General features: G+C 37.5%; 1 protein-coding gene across 4 annotated transcripts in view; it reads right to left on the bottom strand.

Annotated features, from left to right (window-relative positions):
• Nucleotides 1-17,871, bottom strand: part of gabra4 (gamma-aminobutyric acid type A receptor subunit alpha4) — a 42,310-nt gene extending 24,439 nt beyond the window's left edge. Inside the window, exons 1-5 of one of the 4 annotated variants that reach the window (XM_065242176.2) lie at nucleotides 15,738-17,871; nucleotides 15,409-15,527; nucleotides 12,615-12,682; nucleotides 11,662-11,882; nucleotides 11,496-11,578 (exon numbers count right to left, since the gene is read on the bottom strand). In XM_065242176.2, the coding sequence (XP_065098248.1) occupies nucleotides 11,496-11,578; nucleotides 11,662-11,882; nucleotides 12,615-12,682; nucleotides 15,409-15,527; nucleotides 15,738-15,823 (577 nt within the window). In that variant the 5' untranslated portion in view covers nucleotides 15,824-17,871. Of the gene's footprint in view, nucleotides 1-11,495; nucleotides 11,579-11,661; nucleotides 11,883-12,614; nucleotides 12,683-15,364; nucleotides 15,550-15,737 lie in introns of those variants that run through there. The other 3 variants (XM_065242175.2, XM_065242178.2, XM_065242177.2) reach the window with 3 other exon arrangements.
• Nucleotides 17,872-27,596: the final 9,725 nt, after the last annotated feature.

Genomic DNA, 27,596 nt, shown 5'->3' with positions numbered 1-27,596 from the left:
AGTGCACTGGAAATAGTCTCATCAAGTTCAACACAGTATACATAGACGGGGGTTTGTTAATAATAACAAAATCTGTGACAAAAACAGATCTTATTTATATCTCAATATACTGTATACAATAAGATAAAATTAGGAATAATTGGAGACCCGGGCTAAAAGTTCACCCCAAAATAAAAATTGGGTACTGAAAGAACAAGACAAAAACTTAAAGGGCACCTACTATGCAAAAAAACACTTTTACAAGGCGTTTGGACATTAAGGGCTCTATCATACACCTGGCGCAATGCAGCGCAATACGCGACGCAAGTGTTTTTTGCTAGTTTCAACCCGGCACAATGATAATTTTCACATTTAGCACTATGTTGTTTAAATAGCAAATGCATTTGTGCCCACTTTTGTGTCCATGGACGTTTTGGTCTGAAAATGAGGTGTGTTCAGGCGCATTGTTGGCGCGTTGCTATTTTGAGGCAACTAAAATAGACTACGCCATTGACCAATAAAAACCTGCTCTAAAGTCTAAAGTCAATGCCGCAATGTGTTTTTTGTTATTTAAAGAGCGCATTAGTAATATGCGCCTATAAACGGGACGACAACGTGGGTTTGCTTATCACATACATGAATGCACAGCAGCACAAAAACACTTTTAAATATGAAAGATTAAAGGATTGAATGTAAAAGATTATTATTGAGTCTCTTGGACATAAATGAAGACTAATTATGAAATGTTAGATGGCGCAAAGAGCTGCTTCACCTGCAGCCTGGTAAGTAAATAAATGCTTTAAACAAATGTGTCTGTTTCTTAAATGTTTTTTTTTTAAATGCTACCTCACGGATTTATTGTATATGATGACTCTGTACCTGTGGATATGGTGACATGAGAAACATTTTAAGTAATGCTTAAAAAAAAAAAAAAAAAGCATGGCGCTGTCCGAGTGCTGAAACGCTTCGGCTCTCCGCACGTTTGTAAATCTCTTGTTTGTATTGTTAGAGTACAAACCTTTTCTTGCATATTTGCTAATTATTTTATGAGATTACAATGATTATGTAGGATATCAATACATTTACAGCAATTAAAAGCCTGATATTTGTACTTCTATGACTGATAGAAAAAGGCTTTTAAAGGTTTTAAAAAATTTAAGTTTCAATAAAAATGATAACAACACAATTATTTAACATTCATCTTAAACTGGGGATCTTCTCCCTCTGCTTAGCTTTTCAGTTTACAAGGTCCGTCATCTAAATAGGGATTAGACATAGCACCAGCGCAATTAGCTTTTAAAAGGGATGAGAGCTAAGACTCTCATTGGTTTATTGCATGTTACGCCCCAAAACACACCCATTACTCATTAGGAGAATATGAACAACCCTTTCAACCGTGTGCTCGGTGCACAAACCATTTTTCCCGTCGTTAAATTAGCAAAAGCGGCATCGGACACACCCATTTAGACCGTGCACTTTAGACAATGGGCTTAGATCGTTAAAATAAGGCCCTAAGTGTGTTGGCAGTATGTAAACACAACCACCCTACTATGAAAAAAATCAATTGACCCCTTCTTTTTTAATCCCCATTAAATGAAAGCAGTTTCATTAGACATACTGTTTTGATTCTCTTATCAATGTGAGGTCACACTGATAAAGCCCCGCCCACTTACAGTCCTGCATTCCCATAGTTTCCACCCTCAGCGAGTTGTACGAGATACTATTGTCTCAGACTGTATTAATCAGATCTATTTTAACTAAAAGCGCTCACTGTATGATTGTAAGGAAGTGAGGAGCTGTAGCTCATTTGCATTTAAAGGTACAGACATTAAGGGTCATTTTGAACATGATATAATAAATGATCTTTGGGGTATTTTGAGCTGAAACTTCACAGACACATTCTGGACACACCTGAGATTTGTATTACATCTTGTAAGCAGGCCATACTAGGTGTCCTTTAAGTCCATACTGACATCTCTGAATTTTGATTACAGGCTTTGATACCTTGGCAAATCTGAGCACATTTTTTGTTAGATCCTTTAATTGCACATTGTCTTCCTTGTATCATTTTGCTATTTTTTCTTTGTCTTCTATGTATAGATCAACAGTTTTGTCTCTAAAATGTTAATTCAAAAGTTACTGTATTTGGTTACCAAGGAAACAACGGTGTCAGTGCAGGGAATGCTTGAGATACAGTATGAGACGTAAAGAGTGAAGAAAACAAATCAAGTGAAACACTTTAACTTGTTATTGTTTGTGTCATTTCCAATGAAAATTTAATTTTGTCAGTTTATGCCACAAGTGAGAAAATATTATTTGTGTGTTTATCTAGGATACATAAAGTGCTATGAAATTAACTTTTACGGTATTATTAACAATTATACTATTATCAAAACACGTAATACACCTTTTCAGACTGTCCCCATTTTGATTCCCGAACAAGGCAGTGAGGGACGGACGTCCAAAGCATGCACTTTAAACTTATTATTTTGTAGAGGAATGTTGGTCATTCAGCCATCAAAATAATTGTACAAATTTTTACAGGATAAAAATGTCAGAAATCACTTAATTTAAAGATAAGAGAAGTTTAAGCACACTAACCAAAATTAACAGCAGAATTAATTTCTAACTAAATTACATTTGTGCACAACTTTTGGGGTTCATATGGGATTTTACCTCCAACAATACTTTTATATTCATATTTTGAAAAAACATAACAGAGAAAATACATGGGACATACTCTTAAGATCTATTCAAACTGAAGATGTATACTTAGTGATTGTCATAAAAGATTGTACTATATTGGTGTTTTAAAGAAAATTAAACATACTCACAACATAGCTAATATCCAAAACAAATATTATGTGCACAATGCACTGTTCTCCTCTAAAATTAGGTCATATTTCCCTTTCTCTTTTTTAACAAACCACATTTTCTGAGGTTCTTTGTCCTTTGGAAATTTGTAAATATTATGATTAACATTTTATTTATACAGTGAAACATCACCATTAAACACCAACCCCAGATACCCATCCACCGTCCCCACCCAGCCATCACACCATAGTTCATAGCACCATAACAAATAACTCCTTAATCCAAAGCCGCATAGTCCATTGAAATCCAGTCCATGTAGTCATTGGGCGGCAGCACCGAAAAATAATTAATGAATTAATACCTTACATACATTACACTGACCCGACAGGTTGTCCACATACAAACAAATTATTAGGTATTTAATTTTTTTACAATAACATTGTTACATTGTTCTGTATATCCTATTCCCACACGAGAGTGCACTTTCTAACCCCCCCCCCCAAAATTTTTTTTTGTATTTTCCCCACTTCTTTACAAAGGAATACAACATCATTGTTTATAGGGCATATTTTCAAAGGCAGCCACAGTGGAAATTTGTGAAATTATGTATTTTTTGTGTTTGACGACTGAATGACCAGCATCCCGATACAAAACAATGAATTTAAAGTGCACGCTCTGGGGTGCGTTTCCCAAAAGTTCAATGATTTGGTGTTTCCCGAAACCATAGTTCAAATGAACATTCGCAAGCTGCATCGCAAACTTGTGTGGTCTGGACAACAGCTCTTCATCTGTCGTTAGAAGCATTGTTCCTTGTTATTATCATATGTAGACTTACATTGATCATGCTTTTGAACAAAATAAGCAAAAAAACATGTATTTCTTTCTATTTCCATCATTTTAAATATATAAAAATTTTATTTTACGTCTTTAAGTTTGTAAACAGAAATTAAGCGCTTCATTTGAAATCTGCGCATGTCCACAGTCCTACGAGCTTTATGACCCTGGGGAATCCCTGGGAAGAGTGACATAAGAGGGAACTTGCGCGTGAATTAAATATCTTGAATATTTAATTGAAAATTGAAAATAAACAACAGATAACTAAATCACGTTAACAGCGATGCAGTTTAACAGAATAATTAGTTCTTCACCTCCCACGTGACATCATCAACTATGTTGTTAAACCATGGTTCAAACGACGAATGTGCGACAAAGTTACTATGCTTTCGGGAAACAGACGTGACAAGGTAGTTAGTTTCTCCAACTATGCCTTGTACTATGTTGGTTACGTCGTTGTTCGGGAAACGCACCCCAGGACGTCCATTACTCACAACCTCGATTTGGAATCAACATGGCAGCAGGCTGAATAATGTGTATTGAGATTTGTTTTTCAAAAAGTCATTGTATTAAGTGATCGTATGATACATTAAAGGAACAAAATTGTCCTAAGATGTCACACACTGTGCTCAGATTTCTTTCAAAAACTGACCCTGTCCCTGTGAAAACCCATTTTTGTTTTATTGTTTTTACACAAAATCATAATGTACAGAATATATTGTGGAAATATAACATTGATATCTTTAACATTGAATGAGTAAGGTCATGTCAATTATTGACATCAAACTTTGATGCCTCAAATCTCATTAGATTATGAATATATATTTTTTAAATATACAAAATGTCTCATTTGTTTCTAATCGATTCTAAGAAGCTGAGAGAAAAAGCAGATGAAGTTGATATTTAAATGAAACCTATATAAAACGCCCTGAAGTCCCCTGAGCTATAAAAGAGCAACCTCTGAGCAATAACATATTCCTATGAGCAAGCCCACGCTCCGCGCTACACGTATTAGTCCTGGAGATCAGGGCTGAATGACCGCTGTTAAGACATTTCTTCTCACTGCTGCCCACCTTCCCTACAGCGTGTGCCAACCGCAAATCTGAGCCAAGGACCAAACAGAACAATCATCCTGACACAGAAACTGGATCCACTGAGAAATTCTCTCTCTCCAAATCTGACAGATTTCATTTATGGAGGAGAAATCCATATATCAAAGCCAAGACTCTGACTGCACATTCAGCGACCCGACTTCACCTGTCCTCGTTCGAGATTATCACCTCCATCTCTTTCCTATTTCTCTCTTTTCTCTCCGCCTTTCTGCTTCTGAACCCCCACACACTGGGAAACAGAGCAGAGGAAGAGGTTTCCAAAACACCCACCATCATCCCCATAGAGAGAAAGAGAGGACAAGAGAAATGTTGTTTTGCTTTTTTGCACATGATCCAAGTGTCAAACTGGGCCTGGGCTGCTATCAGAGAGGAAGAACCGGGAACGTTCTCCCAGGTCCTGTAAAATTTAGCAGGTTTCCAACAATGCAAATGATGGAGGTATCACATGGGAAGTGAATCAAACCAAGAGGGAAATACCTGACGCATCGGTTAAAAGGTGAACGATTACGAATAAGATTACAACATTATCCAACAATAACGTGAGGGATGTTTACTCCATACCTGTTAACATTGGGATTTAAAAATAAGGGAAATTTCCCAACCCAAACATTAACCCCGCCCCCATTCTGCAGCCCACTTAGACAGCTATAATCTATCTCAGGACCTATAATATTTTATAAAGACATATGCAGAAAAATACATTTAGAAATACAAAAAGAAATTAGTTTTCTTTTAGAAGAGAGTCGTTAATCTTTTCAATGTATTAATTAAATGTAAGTTTAATTCAGACTGATCTCACAAAAATGTGTGTTACGGTCACAGAAAATTTTATTCATTTATTTGTGTCCATGGTACGAAATTCAGCTTTTTTTCGTGCCTTGAGCACAATGGGTCTCATTCACTAATAATTGCAAACGTTTTTCGTATTTATACGCACATTTGAACTTCTCACGAAAACTTTCCACCTAATTCACAACACGTGCGTAGGTACGCACATGAATTTGTTCTTATACTTGTTCTTACATTAGTGAATTTGGAGTGTTCTACATGAGCGGCCGCGTGCATGAAGTTGGTAATTTGCATAAAACACGCCCAAACCAGCTCCATATGAAGGTTTTTCGCAGCACAGCGCTGGTCCACAGAAAACTTTAGAGCAGTTTGTCAGAGAAGCAAAAAACTTGAAAAGAAATCCATGATTGTATTTATTATCTGTAAAGAGGAAGGTAAGTGTGAAGATTTGTAATTACACGCGTCTTCTTTATATGTGTAGAAAAAACAAGTAGGCTATAATAATGTATAATATAATGTATGTAATATAATAATAAAATAGATCATGTATAATAATATATAATACAGAAAATATTATAATATAAAATATAATAATGTAATTTTATATATCAACATTATCATACACATTATAATTATAGCCTAGTATTTGATTATAGTGTACGTGATTATTGCGTACGAGTGGTTTTAGGTTTTCTTGAATTTTTGCGTACATTTAGAAGACATTTTGATATGAAGGTTTTTGTTGAATCACGATTTGTTCATGAAAACATCCGTACGCAAAATTTTTGCGTACGCATGCTTAGTGAATGAGACCCAATGAGATAAATAGTTTTTTGTGTGCGTTGCAAAACTTTCTTTCTCATGTCATTTTATGTATTGTTTTCTCATAGTTTTTTCCTATTTTCTTACCATTGTCGCTTGGGGTTGGAGTTAGAATCACTTTCTGTCACATTTTTAGACATCCTAACCCAAACCCCAAATCTAAACCCAACCCATCAACAATGATTTAAATATAGGAAGAAAAAATGAGACAACAATACATAAAATGACACAAAAAAGCCGTGCTACGGACATGAAAGACTATACACAACAAAGACATTTGTGCTCAAGGCAGGAAAAAAGCTGATTTTCATGCCATGGACACAAATAAATTAATAAAATTTTTGTGACTATAACACAACTTTCCGTGAGATCATGTTGGTTTAATTTCAATCCCAAACTATCCTCAAAACCAATGCAATTAACTGTCATTAAGGACAAAACTGTTTTTGAGTCATTCACAAGTGGCAATCCACTAGTTGGTCCCGACTCACAGTTTAAAAAACCCTGATTACCTTTTTTTATTAGTTGTGACTCTCCTGAATCTACAAAGGACTTGTTTTACACATACTGTAGGTCGCAGGGCGTTGCAATCCTTAACAGCTTCTAATGAGTGTATTTTACATGACAGTAAAGCACAAACAGCTGTGTTCCCAAAACACAAAGTTACAAAGAATGCGCACGTTCAAATATGCGAGGAGTGGGCGGACATGTCGATGGGCACTGCATTTTGTGTAATTTTGCGGGCATTTATGCATGGGCATTGCATCCTCTTTCCTCTGGAATGGATGTTTCTTCTTCTTGTTGTTTTATTGGCGTGTGTTGTTTAAAGGCGGGGTCCATGATCTCTGACAGCCAATGTAAATATTTAAAAACACCTAAACAAACACGCCCCTACCCCAACAGAATCTAGACCTTCTTTTGATAGGCAATGATGCCGGTTAGTAGACACGCCACTTACTGCTGATTGGTTACAAGTGTATTTTGGTTCTCGGCCTGACTCCCTTTTCCAAAGTGTTTTTTTAAAAATCACGCAGCCCGCCTTTAAGTGAGATGTTACAGCTAATACTGTCACCTGGTTTGCAGGCGGCGAATGTAGCAAAATATCAAATATGCCCTGTGGGATTTTTTATAGAAAAATGTTAAATGCTCAAGAAATATGGGAAAATATTTAAACGGGATGATAGCAGGATAAAATATGGGAGAATCCCGAGAAAAAAGGAGGGTTGACAAGATGGTTTTACACTGTCAGAAAAAATGGGCCCTAGCTGTACATCGCCTGGTACTCTCTTAAGTGTATACCTTTGCTCCTTAAGAGTGCATATTCATACCTCAAACCTTTCTACCATCCCAGTGACAGCTTGTATGTGTGAAACAATCACATGGCCTTTTGTGCTGTTCACGCAATGCTTTACCAACTGATCTGAAGCAACACTATCCCAGCAAGCAATAGCCATCATATCACCATCTGGGTTAACCATAGACCAAAAATAGCTATGACTAACCCACTTCTAGCCCAAATAAGTTGTTGTTTTTGCCAAAATAACTTGTGAGATGTCTGATTTTCCATCATGTAAGCAAATTCAACAGAGATTATAAGGTTATTTTTATATTTTTATATTTTATCTATTTTTGGGCTTTGACGTCTATAAAATTTTCACTGACATCCCAAATTTTGCTTTGCTTTGTATTATCCTAGATGTCTTTAAAAAGCAAAATTGCTTGGTGGGTAAGAATAATGATTTAAATGATTTTGATAGGGTGTGTGGATGCTAAAGTCAGTCCCTCCAGAAAATCGCGATCGCATGATTTAGCGCATAATCAGCCAAAGTCCGCATATTTATGCGGGGGCTGAATTTTTTCAAATACGCTGCACTTTTGCAGCATAAATTGCAGATTTCCATGCGCAAAATATGCAGGGCTAGCATGATTTCATACTCCCGGCATTTTCGTAGCAAAAATCACATATATCTTAACACAAAGTTGAAAAATGTTGCATTTATTTTACACAAGCGCAGCCATGTCCCCTGTTGCCATGTGAACGTTATGAGGTGACGTGATTATGTGACATGAACATCATTTAAAAGCTGCAAACAGTTTTTACAAGTTCCCGCAGTTTTTGCAAGTTCGCGCCATTTTTGCAAGTTCCCGCAGTTTTTTCAAGTTTTGCAAGTTCCCGCAGTTTTTGCAAGTTTCCGCAGTTTTTGCAGGTTCCCGCAGTTTTTGCAAGTTTCCGCAGTTTTTGCAGGTTCCCGCAGTTTTGCAAGTTCCCGCCGTTTTTGCAGGTCTCCGCAGTTTTTTCAAGTTCCCGCAGTTTTTGCAGGTTCCCGCAGTTTTTGCAGGTTCCCGCAGTTTTTGCAGGTTCCCGCAGTTTCTACAGGTTCCCACAGTTTTTGGAAGGTTCCCGCAGTTTTTGCAGGTTCCTGCAGTTTTTGCAAGTTCCCGCAGTTTTTGCAAGTTCCCGCAGTTTTTGCAGGTTCCCGCAGTTTTTGCAAGTTCCCGCAGTTTTTGCAAGTTCCCGCAGTTTTTGCAGGTTCCCGCAGTTTTTGCAGGTTCCTGCAGTTTTTGCAAGTTCCCGCAGTTTTTGCAAGTTCCCGCAGTTTTTGCAGGTTCCCGCAGTTTTTGCAGGTTCCCGCCGTTTTTGCAGGTTCCCGCCGTTTTTGCAGGTTCCCTCACTTTTTGCAGGTCCCCACAGTTTTTGCAAGTTCCGCAGTTTTTGCAAGTTCCCGCAGTTTTTGCAGGTTCCCGCAGTTTTTGCAAGTTCCCGCAGTTTTTGCTAGTTTTTGCAGGTTCCCGCAGTTTTTGCAGGTTCCCTCAGTTTTTGCAAGTTCCCGCATTTTTTGCAGGTCCCCGCAGTTTTTGCAGGTCTCCGCAGTTATTGCAGGTTCCCGCAGTTTTTGCAAGTTCCCGCGGTTTTTGCAATTTCCTGCAATTTTTGCAAGTTCCCTCAATTTCATTGCATAAAATTGTATAAATATCCCGCATATTCCATCAAATTTTTTAAGAAAACGTGCTGCAAGATCAAGGACTTTTGCCCGCATCAATCACAAAAAAACTTTTCTGGAGGGACTGTAAAGTGTTCTGTTTGGCCACTGATGTACAGTATATTATTCATGTCTATATCATACATGGCTTCTCTCTCTTACCATGGGTTCACATCAGCCGCGTTTGAGGCATCAAATTCGCATCTACTGTGCCTAGTTTGCCGCTGGAATGTTTACTTGCTTCATTCCCGCGTGAAAGCCAGGTGTGAAATTCTAGTCATTGGGAGATTCACACGGAAATTCGCTTCCCAGGCTCCTGATTGGTTAATGCGGTGCGTTTTTCTGCCAAAGCTAAAAATGTTGGTTACACTTTATTTTGATAGTCCACTTTAGACATTCTACTAACTATAAACAACTTTGCAACTACATGTCAACTAACTTTCAATAATTTGCAACTATACGTCAACTAACTGTCATTAGAGTATTAGTAGACTGTAAGGGTTGGGGTTAGGGAAGAGGTTTGGGTTAGTGGAATAAGTTGACATGCACCTGCAAAGATACTTATAGTCAGTTGAAAGTCTGTTGAGATATCATCACAATAAAGTGTTAGTAGATATTAAGCAGACAGTCTACTAATTCTCTAAAGATTGGTAGTTGATAAGTAGTTGCAAAGTTACTTATAATTAGTAAAATGTCTAAAGTGGACTATCGAAATAAAGTGTTACCAAAATTTTCAACTTGCGTGTTTCCCGCAGCAACCCTCAACAAGACACGCGAATGAGTTGGAATCGCGTCTACCGCGCTAAACGCCTCATTCGCGCTGCGAGACCCCCCGTTGACGTGCGTCTTCACATTGACTTAACATTGAAATCACTCTCGCTTGACGCCTCTATCGCAGCTGGTCTGAACACAGCATTAGGGTTTGAGGAAAACGTGTCAGAACACAAAGGAAAAAGGGCTGAAATAAAACCGAGAGCTGTTGTAGGTCTGTGCTGTCCCGGGGCAGAAGGGAAAGCTATGGTGACCTTCTCTGCTCTACAGGGGGATGAACAGCTTTCTGTCTTTCCCTGCAGGCCCAGAGAAATGACAGAAATATGTATAAGACAAAGAGAGAGAGAGAGAGAGAGAGAGAAAGAGAGAGAGGGAAGGAGAGAGAGATATCTATCAGCACATTAACGCACACACCACTAAAAAAAAATCAAAATATGTGAATGTCCTCCATCACAATGTAACCATCCACCATCAGGAGCTCTCTGGACTGATTTTATCTCCAGATCTCTCCGCAGCCTCCACAAAAGAGCCCAACCCACATGCCACATATTCCCATTCTTTTCCTAGATTTCTTTTTCCTCCTGTACTTTCATTTTAATTTCTGCTGACCGACTGTCATGAGCACGGCTGCTGATATAGAGAGTCTTTGTTCAGTTTATAGAACCAATTCTGTATTTACACACCGTGAGGAAAAAAGGCATTTTCCTTATCGAGGAAAGTTGCTCAGAGATCTCCAAGGTATTGCGTTTAAATTTAACTTTAGCTTATATTTTTTTAATAAAAACTCAAATGTTATGAGTTTACATTTATTCGTCATGGTTACAAAAAGAAATGAACCAAGATGATGCATTTTTCATCAACAAGAACAACACAAAAGCAGCAGCAGTTGGGTCCCAAACGGCACAATACTTTAAAGACCCTGTCCAAAAACCAATTTCAGCCTTCATGGTCTAACATCATGTTTACGCTTTGACATGTTGACACTTCGACTGTTAGCTAAAAGTGCAGTCGATGGTGCATAGGGGGCACTTGTGAGCACTTGAAATCTGAAGTGACGATTTGAACATACAGCATGGTTTTGTGGACTCGTGCCAATGTATGTAGGCAGTGACAGGTTACAGAATTGACTTGTGTACCTTTTAATAACTCAAACAACAACAAAAATACCCAGAAAACTAAATTATCCAATCTGTTTCTAGTATGAATTGTTAAATCAGCTGTCTGTGCCTTTTAAAGCCAGGATTATTTCACTACACATCATGAGGCACTTCTTAACTTCATTTCACATACTGTCATATTGCCATCCTAACATACTCCCTTAAATCTTTCTTTTTGGCGGTGAAATTTGGTTAAGGCTCTTAAGAAATTAGCATGTATAAAATATAATCCTCACAGCTGCCGAATTTCAGCGGGCAGGAGTGGCCATCCATCGGGAAGTCAACCAACCTCATGGGGCATTCTGCACTTATTGTCAACCTGTAGAAAACACATACACACATTAAAAAAGAAAATAGTGATGAACAATACCTCTCCATTATTTCTCAGGACAAGATGGATACCTCATTGTGTAAAGGATCGTTCCGTTCTTCATGATTCGGAAAAGCCGGTTAGGTGCCGTCATGTTATGAGCCACAGATCTTTTTCCGTTCCTGAAGAAGGTGTCAGGGGTCCAGACTTTGGTCACCATGAGGTTATTTAGCCGGAGTATCTCCACAGGACCTTCGTACTGTAAACGCCTGTCGACCCACGTCTGGCGAAAAAACACGTCCATGGTGTACTCCTAAAGAAAATGCAACAAAAACCCCAATCTCAGAATTGCAAACACATCTCATACCTAAAGAAAACCGCCAAACCCAAAAACTGCACAAAAACCCCTGACAGAAATATAAGCATGAACCCCAAGCATATACGAATCAGGTTAAACAATCAAACAAATCATTTTGATAAACTGATGAACATAAATCTAAATCTAATTTGTTCTAGTTTTTATGGGTCTTATAATTTGCTATCAAAAATTTAACTTTTGCCACTTTTAACTTTTTTGATGATGTAACCACTGACGTGAAGAAAATCGTGTTTGTTTGGAATAATATGCACCAATGAATCATGCACAGTAAGACAAAAAAAAAACCAGGAACAATTTAGCTTATATTTTGACTTGAATAAAACATGAGTATTAAAATAAGAGAGTGTTAACAAGTATCTATGTCCATGCCAAACGCTGCAGGGTTGGTTACGATCTTTTACCACATTATGCTATTGAGCAAGGTGTTAAACTTCACAATGTTCCCAGAGGAACATCCCTGCCAAAAATGTTGACTCAATACATTTTTTGTTTTCAATCTGTACTTCATAGTGCCTGATTCACTCTGACTAAGCAGGTAATAACACCTCATGTTGAATTGAATAAAATACTGCCTGAATTATTTATTATATGTCTCAGTAGACTACTATGACACCTTATATAACATCATCTCACACATACATGCGTGTACTGTATACACTCACTCACCATTTCAACGTCGGACACGGGGCCAAAACTCGTAACGTAAATATCTGTCTTCACTTCTGTCACTGGACCTGTACAGACACAAAACCTGTTAGCATGACCACAAACGTTTCATGACTAGAAATATAACATTGGACAGAAACATTTACATTTTGCAAAACTGATCACAAGTCAGTCTAAATATGATGTAACTCATGGATGAATTAACACAGAATATTTGTTATTGCTTTTTGTGCTATCAAAGTCAACATGAAACAATTCATTTCACATCTTTGGAAACAGAATGAAATGTAGGATAGGACCTGAATGAAGGCAAGAATGAAGCTATTGTGAGAGACATTAACATTAATGTTAAACAATATCCAAATATATATTATATTAACCTTTAATTTATTTATTTTTATAACATGCATTGATTAATTGAGCAGGAATGTGTATTAAGAAAGCAACAAGCGTTGATTTTTTTCTTCTTGACCTTAGTGCTTGTCTTACGGAAACCATTTATTCTAAAGTTTAATGGTTTCTTGTAGAAAGAGAAATTAATGAACAAACATGAATAAAGACAATGTCACTAAACACACGCGGCTCTTAATCACATGATTAATGACTCAAGCATCTCATTGGCTGAACTTGAGAGCGTAAACTCCAATGGTTCAGAAGCCTCTTTGATAGATGCTTGAGTAAATCACTTGAAAATGAAGAGCTTTCGGTCAAACTAAGAAAATTGATTACGTGTCATTTACCGTATACTCAAAGCATATTTCACAACCAACAACCATGAATCCCACAGAAATATGAACGAGATTCTCAGTTAATCCAGCGTACAGCCAAAATACAGAGATCTTTCGAAGATCTTATAAATGCTTTTCTTAATAAACATTTTCCATACAGGTAGGTGTCACTGATGCAGTACCCTTTAAAAATGTCCTGAAATATAGAATTTAGATACAGTTATGTATACATTTGGTACCAATATTGAGGTACTTATATGACCCCTTACCGCCCCAGTGACCGTAAAGGACCTTTTTTCTTACAGTGTAGACAGCAATAAGATAAAAGTGTAAGTAACTCAAGAGAATAAAAGTCCCTCTAAAATGAATCATTACAAATTATTTTAGTTTCCTTTGTAGCTCAGTTGGTAGAGAATTGTACTGGTAATGCAAAAGTCATGGGTTTGGTTTTTAAGGAAACACATACACTATAAAGTGAAAGTTGGATCATCTAAAAAAAAAAAATACTATAACAACTCAATAATAAAAATAAAAAATAACTACAATTTTCTAACTTCAAGTGAAAATTTTAAGTTTGAAAAGCTTACAATTTAAAAAAAAAATTTGTTATCAATTGAAGTAAATCCAATTTTCACTTTTACAGTGTACATTATTGATAAATGTATATGAATGCACTGCAATGTGCATTGGTAGATAAAATCTTCCAAATGTTCATGTAATTTCTAAAATAAAACTCAAAATGAAAATCTGTTATTAGTTACACACTCTCACTTCTTTCTGAATACTTTTCACAAGATAGGCATTGAAAAACGTTCAATCTGTTTCTCACAGAAGCTGTCAGAAGATGCAGAATATAACAACATATTGTATCGTAAGGACCAACACAAGTAAACAGTGACAGAATGTTACGTTTTGTGTAAACTATATCCCATGTATTGTGGTCAAAAGTGGCATGTCCTAGTGGCACTATCAAACTCTCCAACTGGGTCAGTGATGAGAGCCACACGAGCCCTAACATCTATTATTTCTGAAGCACTACATTCTGTGATGAGGTGCGATCCTACTAGAACTATGAAACCTCAGTTTCTGTCCGAGAGCCCATGAAGCCCCTCCAGCGTGACAGAGCTCTGCTCGAGAGCTCTTGTTATGTGAAGGTGGGTGTACTGTTCTGTTCTGAGAGACGTGCTCTCTGCCTCTTCACTAAAGTTACATAAAAAGCATCGCTTTATTCCCACAGCACCAATCACATCCCAGTATTACGCACAGAGATCCAGTCTTTAGCGATTTAATTATATATTTCCTCTTGAATTAAAAATTGAGGCATACGAAGCTTTGACATTTGCAGAGAGTCTTGATGTTTTATTTTCTTTATTGTAACTTTCATTAATAAGTTATATCATTACATAGTATGTAATGATTAATACATCAGTAGCTCGTGCATATCCATATATAGGAAAATATATGAGTTAAAGCGTCGTTCTAACTATTTGAATGTACAATCAGTGTTTTTCTTCTAAATGTAAAATAAAATACATATGTATTGTGCTCATCTGTTTTTCATGCACACACTACGTCAGATCTGAAGTTAAAAGCATACTGTCCACAGCTAAAACATTCCATAAAACATAAGTTAAAGTTCAAGGATCTGCGGCTGATGATCAACTGTACAGCAGCGCGTCATGGCTGCGCAAAACAAGTGAAAAGAGGCGCGTTTACTGAAGCGCGCTCCCTTAAAATACAGAAGAGCGCAGATGCCGTTACGCGCACAAAGAGATCATCCGCACTCTTCCTACTTACAGTGTGCATTAAGCGGCTTTTTCGGGCCGATTACATAACCAAACTCGCTTAGATATTCATAACGATCTGAAAGATACGCGGAGAGCAGAAAAAGAGTGGGCAGCAAAAGGACATTTGGAGTTGGCTTACTCCTCCATACCCCATAGATGACACCAACCCTCACCAAACAAACAACACTTTGTAAACAACATGCGACATCAATTAAACAACATTTTGAAAGCTCACTTTGCGCAATGCAATGGTGTGACCAAGCGCTTTTTGGAACGTACCCCCAAATCCAGGTCGGAGTCGGTTGTCGTATCCATCCAGGAGTCGGTCAAGAATGCGCGTGAAATTTGCTGGGTATAATTTCTCATCCTTTTTGATCTGTCCAGATATTCTCTTTATGCTAAAAACAACACAAAGCAAACTAAGGCATTTGAACATTTCTGTAATGCGCGCACTCTGCGCACGCGAAAATTACGCGTATTGTTTTTAATCAACAGCATGAAACGTTCAACAGCGACTTAATGTGGCGTTTGCAACCTCAAGGCGTTTAGATCGAGAATGTCAAAGCTAGAGATGCGATGCGTAACGCACAGATCCAGTTAGGACTCACCAAGCCGCCACACAGAGAAAGTAGAGGAGAGTGGAAATAGAAGTGGGGTACATCGCAGTCACCATCTCCTTCTTGGCAGAAACCATGTTGACATGCCATTCTTTAAGCGTTCTTCACATTTCCCTTCGCCAAATGCCCTGTCCCGAGGAAAGATCGAGGAAACGAGAGGCAGCGCGCAAGACGCGCTTTACCATCACCCGCAATGTCTTCTTACCGCCAGCCAAGCATCTAAATCCAGAACTCTGTGTGCGCCCGATGGATCGCCTACATCCAAAACCCAAACTCAGCGGTTGAGAGAAACATATGGTGAAGCATCCTTTGGAGTCGTGCGTCTCGCTGTGGAGAGGTTAGAGGAGAGTGGAGGACGCGCTGGGTTCCTACACACTGTATCCTCAGTGCCAAAACTGGGACGTGCGTCCGACGCGCAGCGCACACTCAGAGAAACTACAGCACTTAAGAAAAGTCTGCCTGTACATGTTGTGCATGGACTACGCAAGAATAGTTAGATGATGTAGTGCCAGCTTTGCGCATGGACTCTGCAGCAACTGTCATGCCCGATCTTGCCATGCGTAAACTTTGACTTTGGGGGACGGGTGTTAATTGACATCGGCCCAGAAGCAACTAAAAAGTGTTAATTTTTAATTTTGTTTTCTTGGAAAATAATGAATCCCCATTTGTATTACTGTATTATCAGCAACTGATTGAGAACAAATTCAGGGTCAACAAGAAAAAAAAAACTTATCAGAACTTTTTCATAATTAAAATGTGTATCATTTCTGTGCCACTGTGACACAAAACTGCTAAACTAATCATGTGCATGAAATGGCCTACTTTCATACTATATAGTAAGCGAAATTAGTATGTTCTCGGTATGCAAAAACAATGTGTCAAATATACCCGGATGGTCCACTTCTTCAGCCAAGATTTTTCAGTATGCATAGAAAGGAGGGGTGGCCAAATGTTGAAAAATGTTATAGATTAAAAATCCTGTAAAATTGTTAACCATACGGTTATTTTCAAGTGTAAGTGATATAGCGAGTGTACGATAGAAATTTTTGTACAAAGAAATGTATCCGGTTAAATTGTATTATAACATCTGAGTAAATTATTATGCGGTTGTTGTTACTACACCGTAAATGAAAATATGAGTCACACTCATAGTGTGTCCCAAATACTCTAATGCTGTATATAGAACAGTCAATCGCATTCAATATAGTACCCAATTTCTGACACCGTCATAGTTTTCCAACATGTTTCCTGAACACTGCATCCTTCTGCTGTAAATCATTACAAAATAATTTATCCCCACCTCAAACTGGGGCATTTGGGGCGATGCTATAGTATGTAAGTTTTTATGAAGGGGTTAATTCGTATTTATTCTTACAACCAAAATATGTAAATTTTTGTACGATTTGCTTTTACCCCTGTGACGTTGGGGTTAGGAGTGGGGTTTCAATTATTGCTTTTTTATGATAATTGTCCACTCACCTAAAGGATTATTAGGAACATCATACTAATACTGTGTTTGACCGCCTTTCGCCTTCAGAACTGCCTTAATTCTACATGTCATTGATTCAACAAGGTGCTGAAAGCATTCTTTAGAAATGTTGGCCCATATTGATAGGATAGCATCTTGCAGTTGATGGAGATTTGTGGGATGCACATCCAGGGCACGAAGCTCCCGTTCCACCACATCCCAAAGATGCTCTATTGGGTTGAGATCTGGTGACTTTGGGGGCCATTTTAGTACAGTGAACTCATTGTCATGTTCAAGAAACCAATTTGAAATAATTCGAGCTTTGTGACATGGTGCATTATCCTGCTGGAAGGGATGGACATGGTCAGAAACAATGCTCAGGTAGGCTGTGGCATTTAAACGATGCCCATTTGGCACTAAGGGGTCTAAAGTGTGCCAAGAAAACATCCCCCACACCATTACACCACCACCACCAGCCTGCACAGTTTTAACAAGGCATGATGGATCCATGTTCTCATTCTGTTTACGCCAAATTCTGACTCTATCATCTGAATGTCTCAACAGAAATCGAGACTCATCAGACCAGGCAACATTTTTCCAATCTTCAACTGTCCAATTTTGGTGAGCTTGTGCAAATTGTAGCCTCTTTATCCTACTTGTAGTGGAGATGAGTGGTACCCGGTGGGGTCTTCTGCTGTTGTTGCCCATCTGCCTCACGGTTGTGCGTGTTGTGGCTTCACAAATGCTTTGCTGCATACCTCGGTTGTAACGAGTGGTTATTTCAGTCAAAGTTGCTCTTCTATTAACTTGAATCAGTCGGCCCATTCTCCTCTGACCTCTAGCATCAACAAGACATTTTCATCCATAGGACTGCCGCATACTGGATATTTTTCCCTTTTCACACCATTCCTTGTAAACCCTAGAAATGGTTGTGCGTGAAAATCCCAGTAACTGAACAGATTGTGAAATACTCAGACCGGCGTTTCTGGCACCAACAACCATGCCATGCTCAAAATTGCTTAAATAACCTTTCTTTTACATTCTGAAATTCAGTTTGGAGTGTCATGTGATTGGTTGATTAGATAATTGCATTAATGAGAAATGGAACAGGTGTTCCTAATAATCCTTTAGGTGAGTGTATGTTTTTGTACTATTCACTTTGTGAAATAGTGTATTGTACCATAAAGAACCATAAATAACCTTTATCAGAAAAAACACTGTTTGAAAAAATATTCTTTGTAGATTACAAAAAGATAAGAAGGTTATTTTAGGATTGTAAATGTTTGTTGGAATTTTTTGTGGCATCACTGCCACAAAAGAACCCTTTTCGAAATTATTGTTAGTTAAATTATTGCAATGCTTGCAAAACCCAAGATGGAAAACTTTTTAATATTGTATTATTAAATATTTGCACATGATGCCATTGACCATCCAAAACCTCATACTGGTCGACCACCAACTCATTTTAAATTCAATCCAGCTCATTTAAAATGGGTCAGTGTTTGTCGCAACATTCTGATACGCACGCATACTGAGATACAGTCACACTGTACAAGAAGTAGGACAAACCACACACAGCTCAGATTCTTGTACACCTGGGACAGAAGCAAGTTTTCAGAGTATCATGTGTGCATGCATGCATGCGTGCTTGTGCCCGCAGGTATGAACCGCCGTACTGCCAGGGAAGAGCGGTAGGCTATGTTTGATTTCCATGCTGTTCTCCTGGCCGGCTCTCCGCATAGAGAAACTCTCTAGAGTCCCACATTCGATGGTAACCGTGACATGGAAAGCTAATTAACACTTGCTGAATTGTCTTTGATAGCAGTCAAATCTACTGATCCTTATCATACACACAGCACTTGCAGCAGAAGAGAAAGAACACAATAACCCAAATCTATTAAGCAACCCACTATCAGGACCCATAAAAAGCTCTGAACATTACTGAATCAGGATCAGCTCCTTGTGCTGCATGCTTACAGTCGTTCTTGTGATTATACAGTGCAGGGCAAAAACTGATGCCAGATCAGCATTTGTGCTTTTGGTGAATCACACAACTGGTAGTACTGTAGGTAACTGGTGATTATATTTACATTTATGCATTTGGCGGATGCTTTTATCCAAAGCAACTTACAGTGCATACATGTCATTTATATGCATGCATATTCCCTGGGAATTGAACCCATGACCTATGCGCAATTTGCAGCTAAAGCGATCCAAAACTTCAAAACACATGGACTATTTTCATAAGGAGAACATGTTTCAGCTGTTGGCTGCAAGGTATTATTCACAGGCTGTGCATGTGTGATGAGAAAAGCTTATAATAAATGTCATGAGCTAAAGATAGAACTCAAGTGTACTATCACTTTCTGAACGTGATTAAATCATGTACATAGATAAAATGATTCTGATAGGCGGCCAGGTGTGTTTGCCTATTGTGCATTTCATAGCGAGGGTTTGTAAAGTTGTGTCATCATTTGTAGTAGATGTTTCCGCACTGTTATGTCATAACAACGTCCATGGCAATTATGATTTTAAAGGAAAGAGGCTTTGGAGGCTTGTCCTAATTTTGATTTAAAATAAGGCAGCGCTCTTCTCCTCAGCTCGGAGTGGAGAGAATCTGAGAAATCAAACACTAAAAGTCGCGGTCAGTTGAACGATATCAAGTCAATGTAAAAGTTGAACCTAAAGCTCTCTGCACTTTTAGAAATAAACGTACACATGCTTTCACTGGGTCAGTACCATTTTTAAAAGTGCATCTTCAAAGGTACATATTTGTAGCTAAATGGTGTCATGATCTGCCAGCCTGTCACGGTAATTCATAGTTCATGTGGCAGGATTGTGGCGTTACCTATGTTTTGTGTGGTGGCACATGGCCTTTGTATGGTCTGTGTGCTTCTGCGTCTTGTCTCCGCCCTCCTTGTTTCCATGTTAATTATTCATTACTGGTTAACTCCCCTCAACTGACCTTCCCCCATTATCTTGGTTTAGCTTTTCCTATTTAAGGCCCCAGTGTGTTCTGTCCTGTGCTGAATTGGTTTGGTTAGATTTACTCAAAAAAATATTTTTGCAACTTATCTAATTTACTTAAAGGACAAGTTCGGTATTTTAGACTTAAAGCCCTGTTTTCAGATTGTTTATGGTGAAATAGAATGGTTTTGACTGAAATTTCGTCATTTGCGGGTGCCCTGAGAATTTTTGCGTGTTTGTGTTTCAGCTCAGACCTCTACAATGGGTTTAATGGTGCACTGGAACAATCCTTCCTAAAATGCATTAAACTTTCGTTTACAAAGACGTGAAACTCACCAAGTGGTCAGGGGTGTTCACTGGTATGCTCACACAAAAATCACTCCAAAAGACGCATTCCAACAGGTTTTATCGTAGTTTTTACCACCTCCATGGACTTGTATTAGATGTCCTGTGAGGTACGGTATTACTCCGCGCCGGGAACTTTGTTTCTATTCTTGCAATTGGCAATGGCGGATTAGCGCCACCACCTGGGCTGGAGTGTTTATTATTCAAGCTCTAAGCGGAAGAATGTACGGGTGTGAGGCGTTTGGGGAAATAGGTCCACAAGTTAACAACGAATGCTAAAACAGCTGTTGGAAAGCATCTTTTGCAGCGATTTTTGTGTGAGCATATCAGTGATCACCCCTGACCACTCGGTGAGTTTCACGTCTTTGTAAATGAAAGTTTATGCATTTTAGAAAGGATTGTTCCAGTGCACCATTAAACCCATTGTAGAGGTCTGAGCTGAAACACAAACACGCAAAAATTCTCAGGGCACCCGCAAATGTCGAAATTTCAGTCAAAACCATTCTATTTCACCATAAACAATCTGAAAACAGGGCTTTAAGTCTAAAATACCGAACTTGTCCTTTAAATGAAAGTTAATGCAACACATTTTTTGTCTCAACCTTATTTTATCATATTCAATCCACTTAAATTTTACAAAATTACAATAACTTAATAATTTTATGTTGGGATCACATGAATGATTTTTGTTGCTATTAATAACCTTTGGAGAGTCATTTTTAAAAATGAAGTGTTATTTTATGCATTTTAAGGTAAAGCGGAAGACGTTACAGTGTTTAATGTTCGTTTGTCTTATTGATTTAGAAGAGTTTGTGTTATATTTCATGAATTGTTTGGTTACCATCGTGCAAAGAGGGGCGCTTGTGGTTAAGTTGTGGATGTGAGGTACTTCTCTCAAGAGCACTACTTTGTTAATCCTTGTCTGGAGATCAGTCTCTTCTCACATGCTCATCCAATGTGTCATTAGCATGTTAACGTGTGCTTATGCTAATTAGTATGATATAGAAACTGACAATTGGTTTAACTAGGTTTTTTTCGTTTGAATTAACTTGTTTTTTCTTTGTTGAACAGACCAGAACTAATTGCATGAAAAAGTTTATTGAACAAGATATTTTTATGACCGAAGAAAATGTATTTATTAAGTTGGTGCAACAAAAGATTATTTGTTTAAATGAACTTATTCTATTTTTGTTGTACAAGCCTAAACTAATTTTGTGGAAAAGTTTTCCTTAACTAAACTAATGTTTTTGAACAAGATATTTTTATGACCAAAGAAAATGTATTTATTAAGTTGGTGCAACAAAAGATTATTTGTTTAAATGAACTTATTCTATTTTTGTTGTACAAGCCTAAACTAATTTTGTGGAAAAGTTTTCCTTAACTAAACTAATGTTTTTGAACAAGATGTTTTTATGACCAAAGAAAATGTATTTATTAAGATTTTTTGTAACTTTTTCTATTTTTATTGTACAACCCTTTTAATTCAACTAAGTTGAATAACCAAACAATTTTTTTGGTTTGTTAGACAATTCTGTCAAAGTCAAGTAAAGTCATAGTCTGTTTGTCTAGTTATAGTCTGTTATTGTCATCAGTTTAAGTTATGTTGTTTTCCCCCACATGGATCCTTTTTGAGTTCACCATTTACCTGCATTTGGGTCCCATCATGACAGAATGGTTTATTTTATGACCTTATTAAAGGGTACCATCCCAGTGCACTGCAAAAAAAAAAGATTTTCAAGAAAAAAAATCTTATTTAAAGTATTTTTGTCTTGTTCTCAGTAAAAATATTTAAAAATTCTTAAATGAAGATGCTTTTTCCTGATGAGCAAAACGACCCAAGAAAATAAGTCTAGTGTTTAGAAGAAAATATCAAATTTAAGTGATTTTGTGCATAAAACAAGCAAAAAAATAATAAAAATCTGCCAATTGGGTAAGAAATTTTTTCTTGAATTTAATGTTTAAGAAAAATGTTCAAGATTTTTTTGCTTACCACTTTGGCAGATTTTTTGCTTGTTTTATGCACAAAATCACTTACATTTGATATTTTTGGTCTAAAACTAGACTTATTTTCTTGGATTGTTTTGCTCATCAAGAAAAGCATCTTAATTTAAAAATTTTTTAGATATTTTTACTGAAAACAAGACAAAAATACTAAGAATTTTTTTTCTTGAAAATCATTTTTGCAGTGTGTATCTTTATTTCTGTATGGAATGCTTTATTCTGATTGGTTTACATGCCAAGGTTTGTTATTCCCAGATTGCTGCTTGAAACACAAATCTTCACCGGCACAGGGTTTATTCTGCGATAGCAACCAGCTTTCTTAAAAAAGTGGTACATCAGTATGTGCACTGTAAGTATTACACAGATGCTTATGTACTGTACAGTGTATATACTGTACATGACAAATGTTTCATTGTATAACAAATCTAGTGCAAAACGTGCAGAACTCAGCATACAGTAACTGCTATAAATACAGAACAATGCTGACAACAAGCAAGAATTTTCCATTACAATTTGACATTTTGTGTTGTGTCAAGTGATTTGATTAGTGTCTATTTTAGTAGGCAGATAGTGTAAACTGTTGTGCCTTGCCAGTCAGGAACATTGGGGAACATTTAGAGGATAGTTCATAAAGGTGTTAGAGAGATAGAGAGAGAGAGAGAGAGAGAGATGTGACTTTTGCTGCATGTTTCAGGGCTCTTATGGAAGAATTGGCAAATGAAACTAATGACTCAGAACTGTGATTCAAACTGTCTGGTAATCAAATCCTATCCACAGAAAAGCACTTGACATGAGCACACACACACACACACACACACACACGCTCAAAACATGCTGCATTTTCCTGTAATCACCATTGGCCCTGACAAATCCCTGTATTATTGCTCTGTGAATGTTCTGAAACCCATCCTCTGCCCACAATCTCTCCCACACTACTCGCAATCTCGAACGGCCACACTCCAGCGTTTCGGAGCTTCCCAGCTATCCTGCTTGCGTTTCAGATATCCCATCACACTCTGCTTTCTTTTTCATCTGATCGTGTGGATTCACTCATCATGTTATCTGTCCGTCCAGCTCGCGGTCGGCTGTCTGACTGCTGTCAAAGAAAAATTTAACAATTTATGTTCTGACCTGTGCGTTAAGACCAATGAGTTACACAAAACACATTATTATTCTTCTCGAGTAACATTTGTTAAAGTGCACCTATTTCATTGCTAAAACACGGTTATTTTGTGTATTTGGACTAACATAATGTGTTCGCGTGGTTTATGGTTAAAAAAAAACATTATTTTCCACACACCTTACATTTTTGTAGCTCCGGATATACTGATTTCCTCAAATGCTCTGATTTTGTACAAAACTCATCGATTTGAAAAGCTCTGTGTCCCTGATTGGCCATACCTCTGACGTCAGCCGGAAATGTGACGCCCCTTACCATGTTTGAAAGATTTGCACATTATGCAATGCTAACAGGAGTTAATTTACAGGCTGTGAGTCCAGGCGGGAGGAATTATGATAATGTCGGTCTTTACTACATCACCAATCCCATGAAGTAAACTGTTGCCTACAATCCGTGTGTTTGTTGTAGTCCAAGAAAAGAGATTTACGCTGAAAACGATAATTCGCGTCACTGTTTACCTTGGGGTTTGTACCTTTTGCATATCGTTAACGTACTAATTCACACTTACACACCAAAGAAAATTAAAAAACCGTGAATCAGAGTATAGTTGCTTTTTACATTTTTAACTTACAACTGTGCACTGCAAAAAATTATTTTCAAGAAAAGAAATTCTTAGTATTTTTGTCTTGTTTTCAGCTAAAATATCGAAAAATTCTTAAATTAAGATGCTTTTTCTTGATGAGCAAAACAACCAAAGAAAATAAGTCTAGTTTTTCGACCAAAAATATCAAATTTAAGTGATTTTGTGCATAAAACAAGCAAAAAAAATCTGCCAATGGGGTAAGCAAAAAATCTTGAACAATCTTTCTTAAAAATTAAATTAAAAAAAAATTCTAAAAAAAAATTTGCTTACCCCATTGGCAAATTTTTTTTTTTTGTGCTTGTTTTATGCACAAAATCACTTAAATTTGATATTTTTTTCTAAACACTTAACTTATTTTCTTAGGTTATTTAAGTTGCTTTGGATAAAAGTGTCTGGTCAAATTTCAATATCTTTTAAAACATTACTTTGTGTGATTTATTGCATGTTATCTGGTAGCACTGATACTGATGCATATAGGAAAGCTTTTGCAATATAAACTTTTTTGAAAAACACTTCCCAATCATTTTTGTTGACGTCAATGGCCGTGCATCCAAACGAATTGGTATTTTGGGGCAAATACATCTGTCACTTGGTAGCAGAAGCCAAATGTGGCACATGCCAACATGGACAGGTTGCATGACATGCCGTCATCCTGAAACCCTAAATAAAACCATGACCAAAAAAAGACCCAGATTACTTTAAATACAGGTTCACCTGCAGCGAGTCTTAGCGTATTTTCTGAGTGGATTTTTTATGAAAAAATTTAAATAAAAAAACAAAATCATAACTTTTTTTTATCATTTTGATACGATGCTTAATTTGTTTGATAAGGCCTGAACAAATACGATAAGCCCACCGTGTCTCATGGCAGTACATGCTTTAATCATTAAAATTACATCTATTGATCAATGTTCATGAACATGATTTTTTTTCTCTTTTTGTGTTACTCGGCACCCTGAATCACGTTTTTCCCTGCCATTTAGGAGCACAGACGCTGTATTGTTTTTCACATTTAATGTTCAGGTTAGTACTAGGGTGTTACAAATCTAACATTAATCAGTACCGATGAGCCATATCAACCTATGGTGAACACAGGGGCTCAAACTATCGTGCTGAGTTACCCGAAAAACGAGATATCGACAGATTTAAATTAAATAAACATCACTGGTACTGTACTGTGCTGGTACTCAATGTAAACCAGTGTAAACCAACATTTTGAGTTTGCTTCTTCAAAGGTGAGATTGTGACATGCTGCAACAACAATCTGTGATCTGGCTCCAGGCAAAACTAGAACAGCAGGACAATATGCTCAAATACAACCTGGGAAAAAGTCTCGTTGCGGATCAAAGAATCAGATGTCAGTAAGACGGCCGTGACCTGCACTGTGTGTAAGCTCTCACCGCTTTGTCTTTGTTACCGTCGTGTGAATTCGATGAGGGTTTTTCTAATGCGTGATGTCGTTACATCAAGTTCTGCACTGTTTTCTCGGATCAGCAAAAGCCCCAGTAAAGTGCTGGGTTACATCTGCTCCCACTGATGGGGGGTGGTGTCGCCACGGCGATGACTGAGGAAGTGATGCAGGAGCCGACTGTGACCGTTTTTCCATAGAGATGGAGGAATGGAAAAAGTCTCGTTTTGTTTTTTTAAATCTCGTATTTCTAAAAAAGGAAAAGAAAACATGGCCATGCATGGAAAATTTTAGAAAGAGATTCCACTGCATGCAAGATCCAGACATTTGGCATTCATATCATGTGATTTGTCTTAAATTAATATGTACATTGTATGTGGCTGACATTCACATTTATTTATTTAGTAAAGTGACTTAAATGAGAGAGCATTTAACATTTTGACAAAGGAGCCAACAGTGAAGATGAATATCATTTAAGTTTCAAATATAAGAAAATAAATAAATAAATAAAACCAATACTTACTGGATTAAAAAAAGAGTCTTCTGGTTTTTCATATGATCTGGTCCTTAGATATTGTTGGGAGCTTATGGGAAACATAAAACTGGAGGAATGTGACAACAGATTCATGTGATTTATTAACTTAACTTAATGAATTTCTTAAGTTATTAACTCTGGGAGATCTAATAAAACTAGATAGAAAAGTTCGTCGGAACAAACTTTATGTTGGCTTGAGAAAGCCTAGTCTGAGAGTAGAGTTTGACAACTTAGCATGAAGCTATCATGATTTAAAATAAAGCTAGCATGATTTAACATGAAGCGAACATGATTTAGCATGAAGCTAGCATGAAGCTAGCATAATTTAACATGAGGCTAGCATGATGATAGCATGATTAGCATAAAGCTAGCATGATGATAGCATGATTAGCATAAAGCTAGCATGATGCTAGCATGATTAGCATGAAGCTAGCATGATGCTAGCATGATTAGCATGATGTTAGCATGACTAGCATGAAGCTAGCATGATGCTAGCATGATTAGCATGATGTTAGCATGATTAGCATGATGCTAACATGATTAGCATGAAGCTACCATGATTAGCATGAAGCTAGCATGATTAGCATGAAGCTAGCATGATGTTAGCATGATTAGCATGAAGCTAGTATGATTAGCATGAAGCTAGCATGATGCTAGCATGATTAGCATGAAGCTAACATGAAGCTAGCATGAAGTTAGCATGATTAGCATGAAGCTAGCATGATGCTAGCATGATTAGCATGAAGCTAGCATGAAGTTAGCATGATTAGCATGAAGCTAACATGATGGTAGCATGATTAGCCTGAAGCTAGCATGATGTTAGCATGATTAGCATGATGCTAGCATGATTAGCATGAAGCTAGCATGAAGCTAGCATGAAGCTAGCATGATGTTAGCATGATTAGCATGAAGCTAGTATGATTAGCATGAAGCTAGCATGATGCTAGCATAATTAGCATGAAGCTAGCATGAAGCTAGCATGAAGTTAGCATGATTAACATGAAGCTAGCATGATGTTAGCATGATTAGCATGAAGCTAGCATGATGTTAGCATGATTAGCATGAAGTTAGCTTGATGCTAGCATGATTAGCATGAAGCTAGCATGAAGCTAGCATGATTAGCATGAAGCTAGCATGATGCTAGCATGATTAGCATGAAGCTAGCATGAAGCTAGCATGATTAGCAGGAAGCTAGCATGAAGCTAACATTTATTGTGTTGCTAGGGTACTAAGTTTGGTTGCTAGGGAGAAAATTGGCATCCCATAATGATCACCCTTCAAGCCACAAGTAAAACGGTCCAACACCCCTGGCTCTACAATGTTCTGATGCGGAGATATAAGGCTTTGTTTATTCCGTTGCTAG

This window comes from Paramisgurnus dabryanus, chromosome 16 (assembly GCF_030506205.2).
Source record: "Paramisgurnus dabryanus chromosome 16, PD_genome_1.1, whole genome shotgun sequence".
Classification (NCBI taxonomy): domain Eukaryota; kingdom Metazoa; phylum Chordata; class Actinopteri; order Cypriniformes; family Cobitidae; genus Paramisgurnus; species Paramisgurnus dabryanus.
Note: the sequence above shows the minus strand (reverse complement) of the source record. Positions and strands in the feature narration are given on the sequence as shown.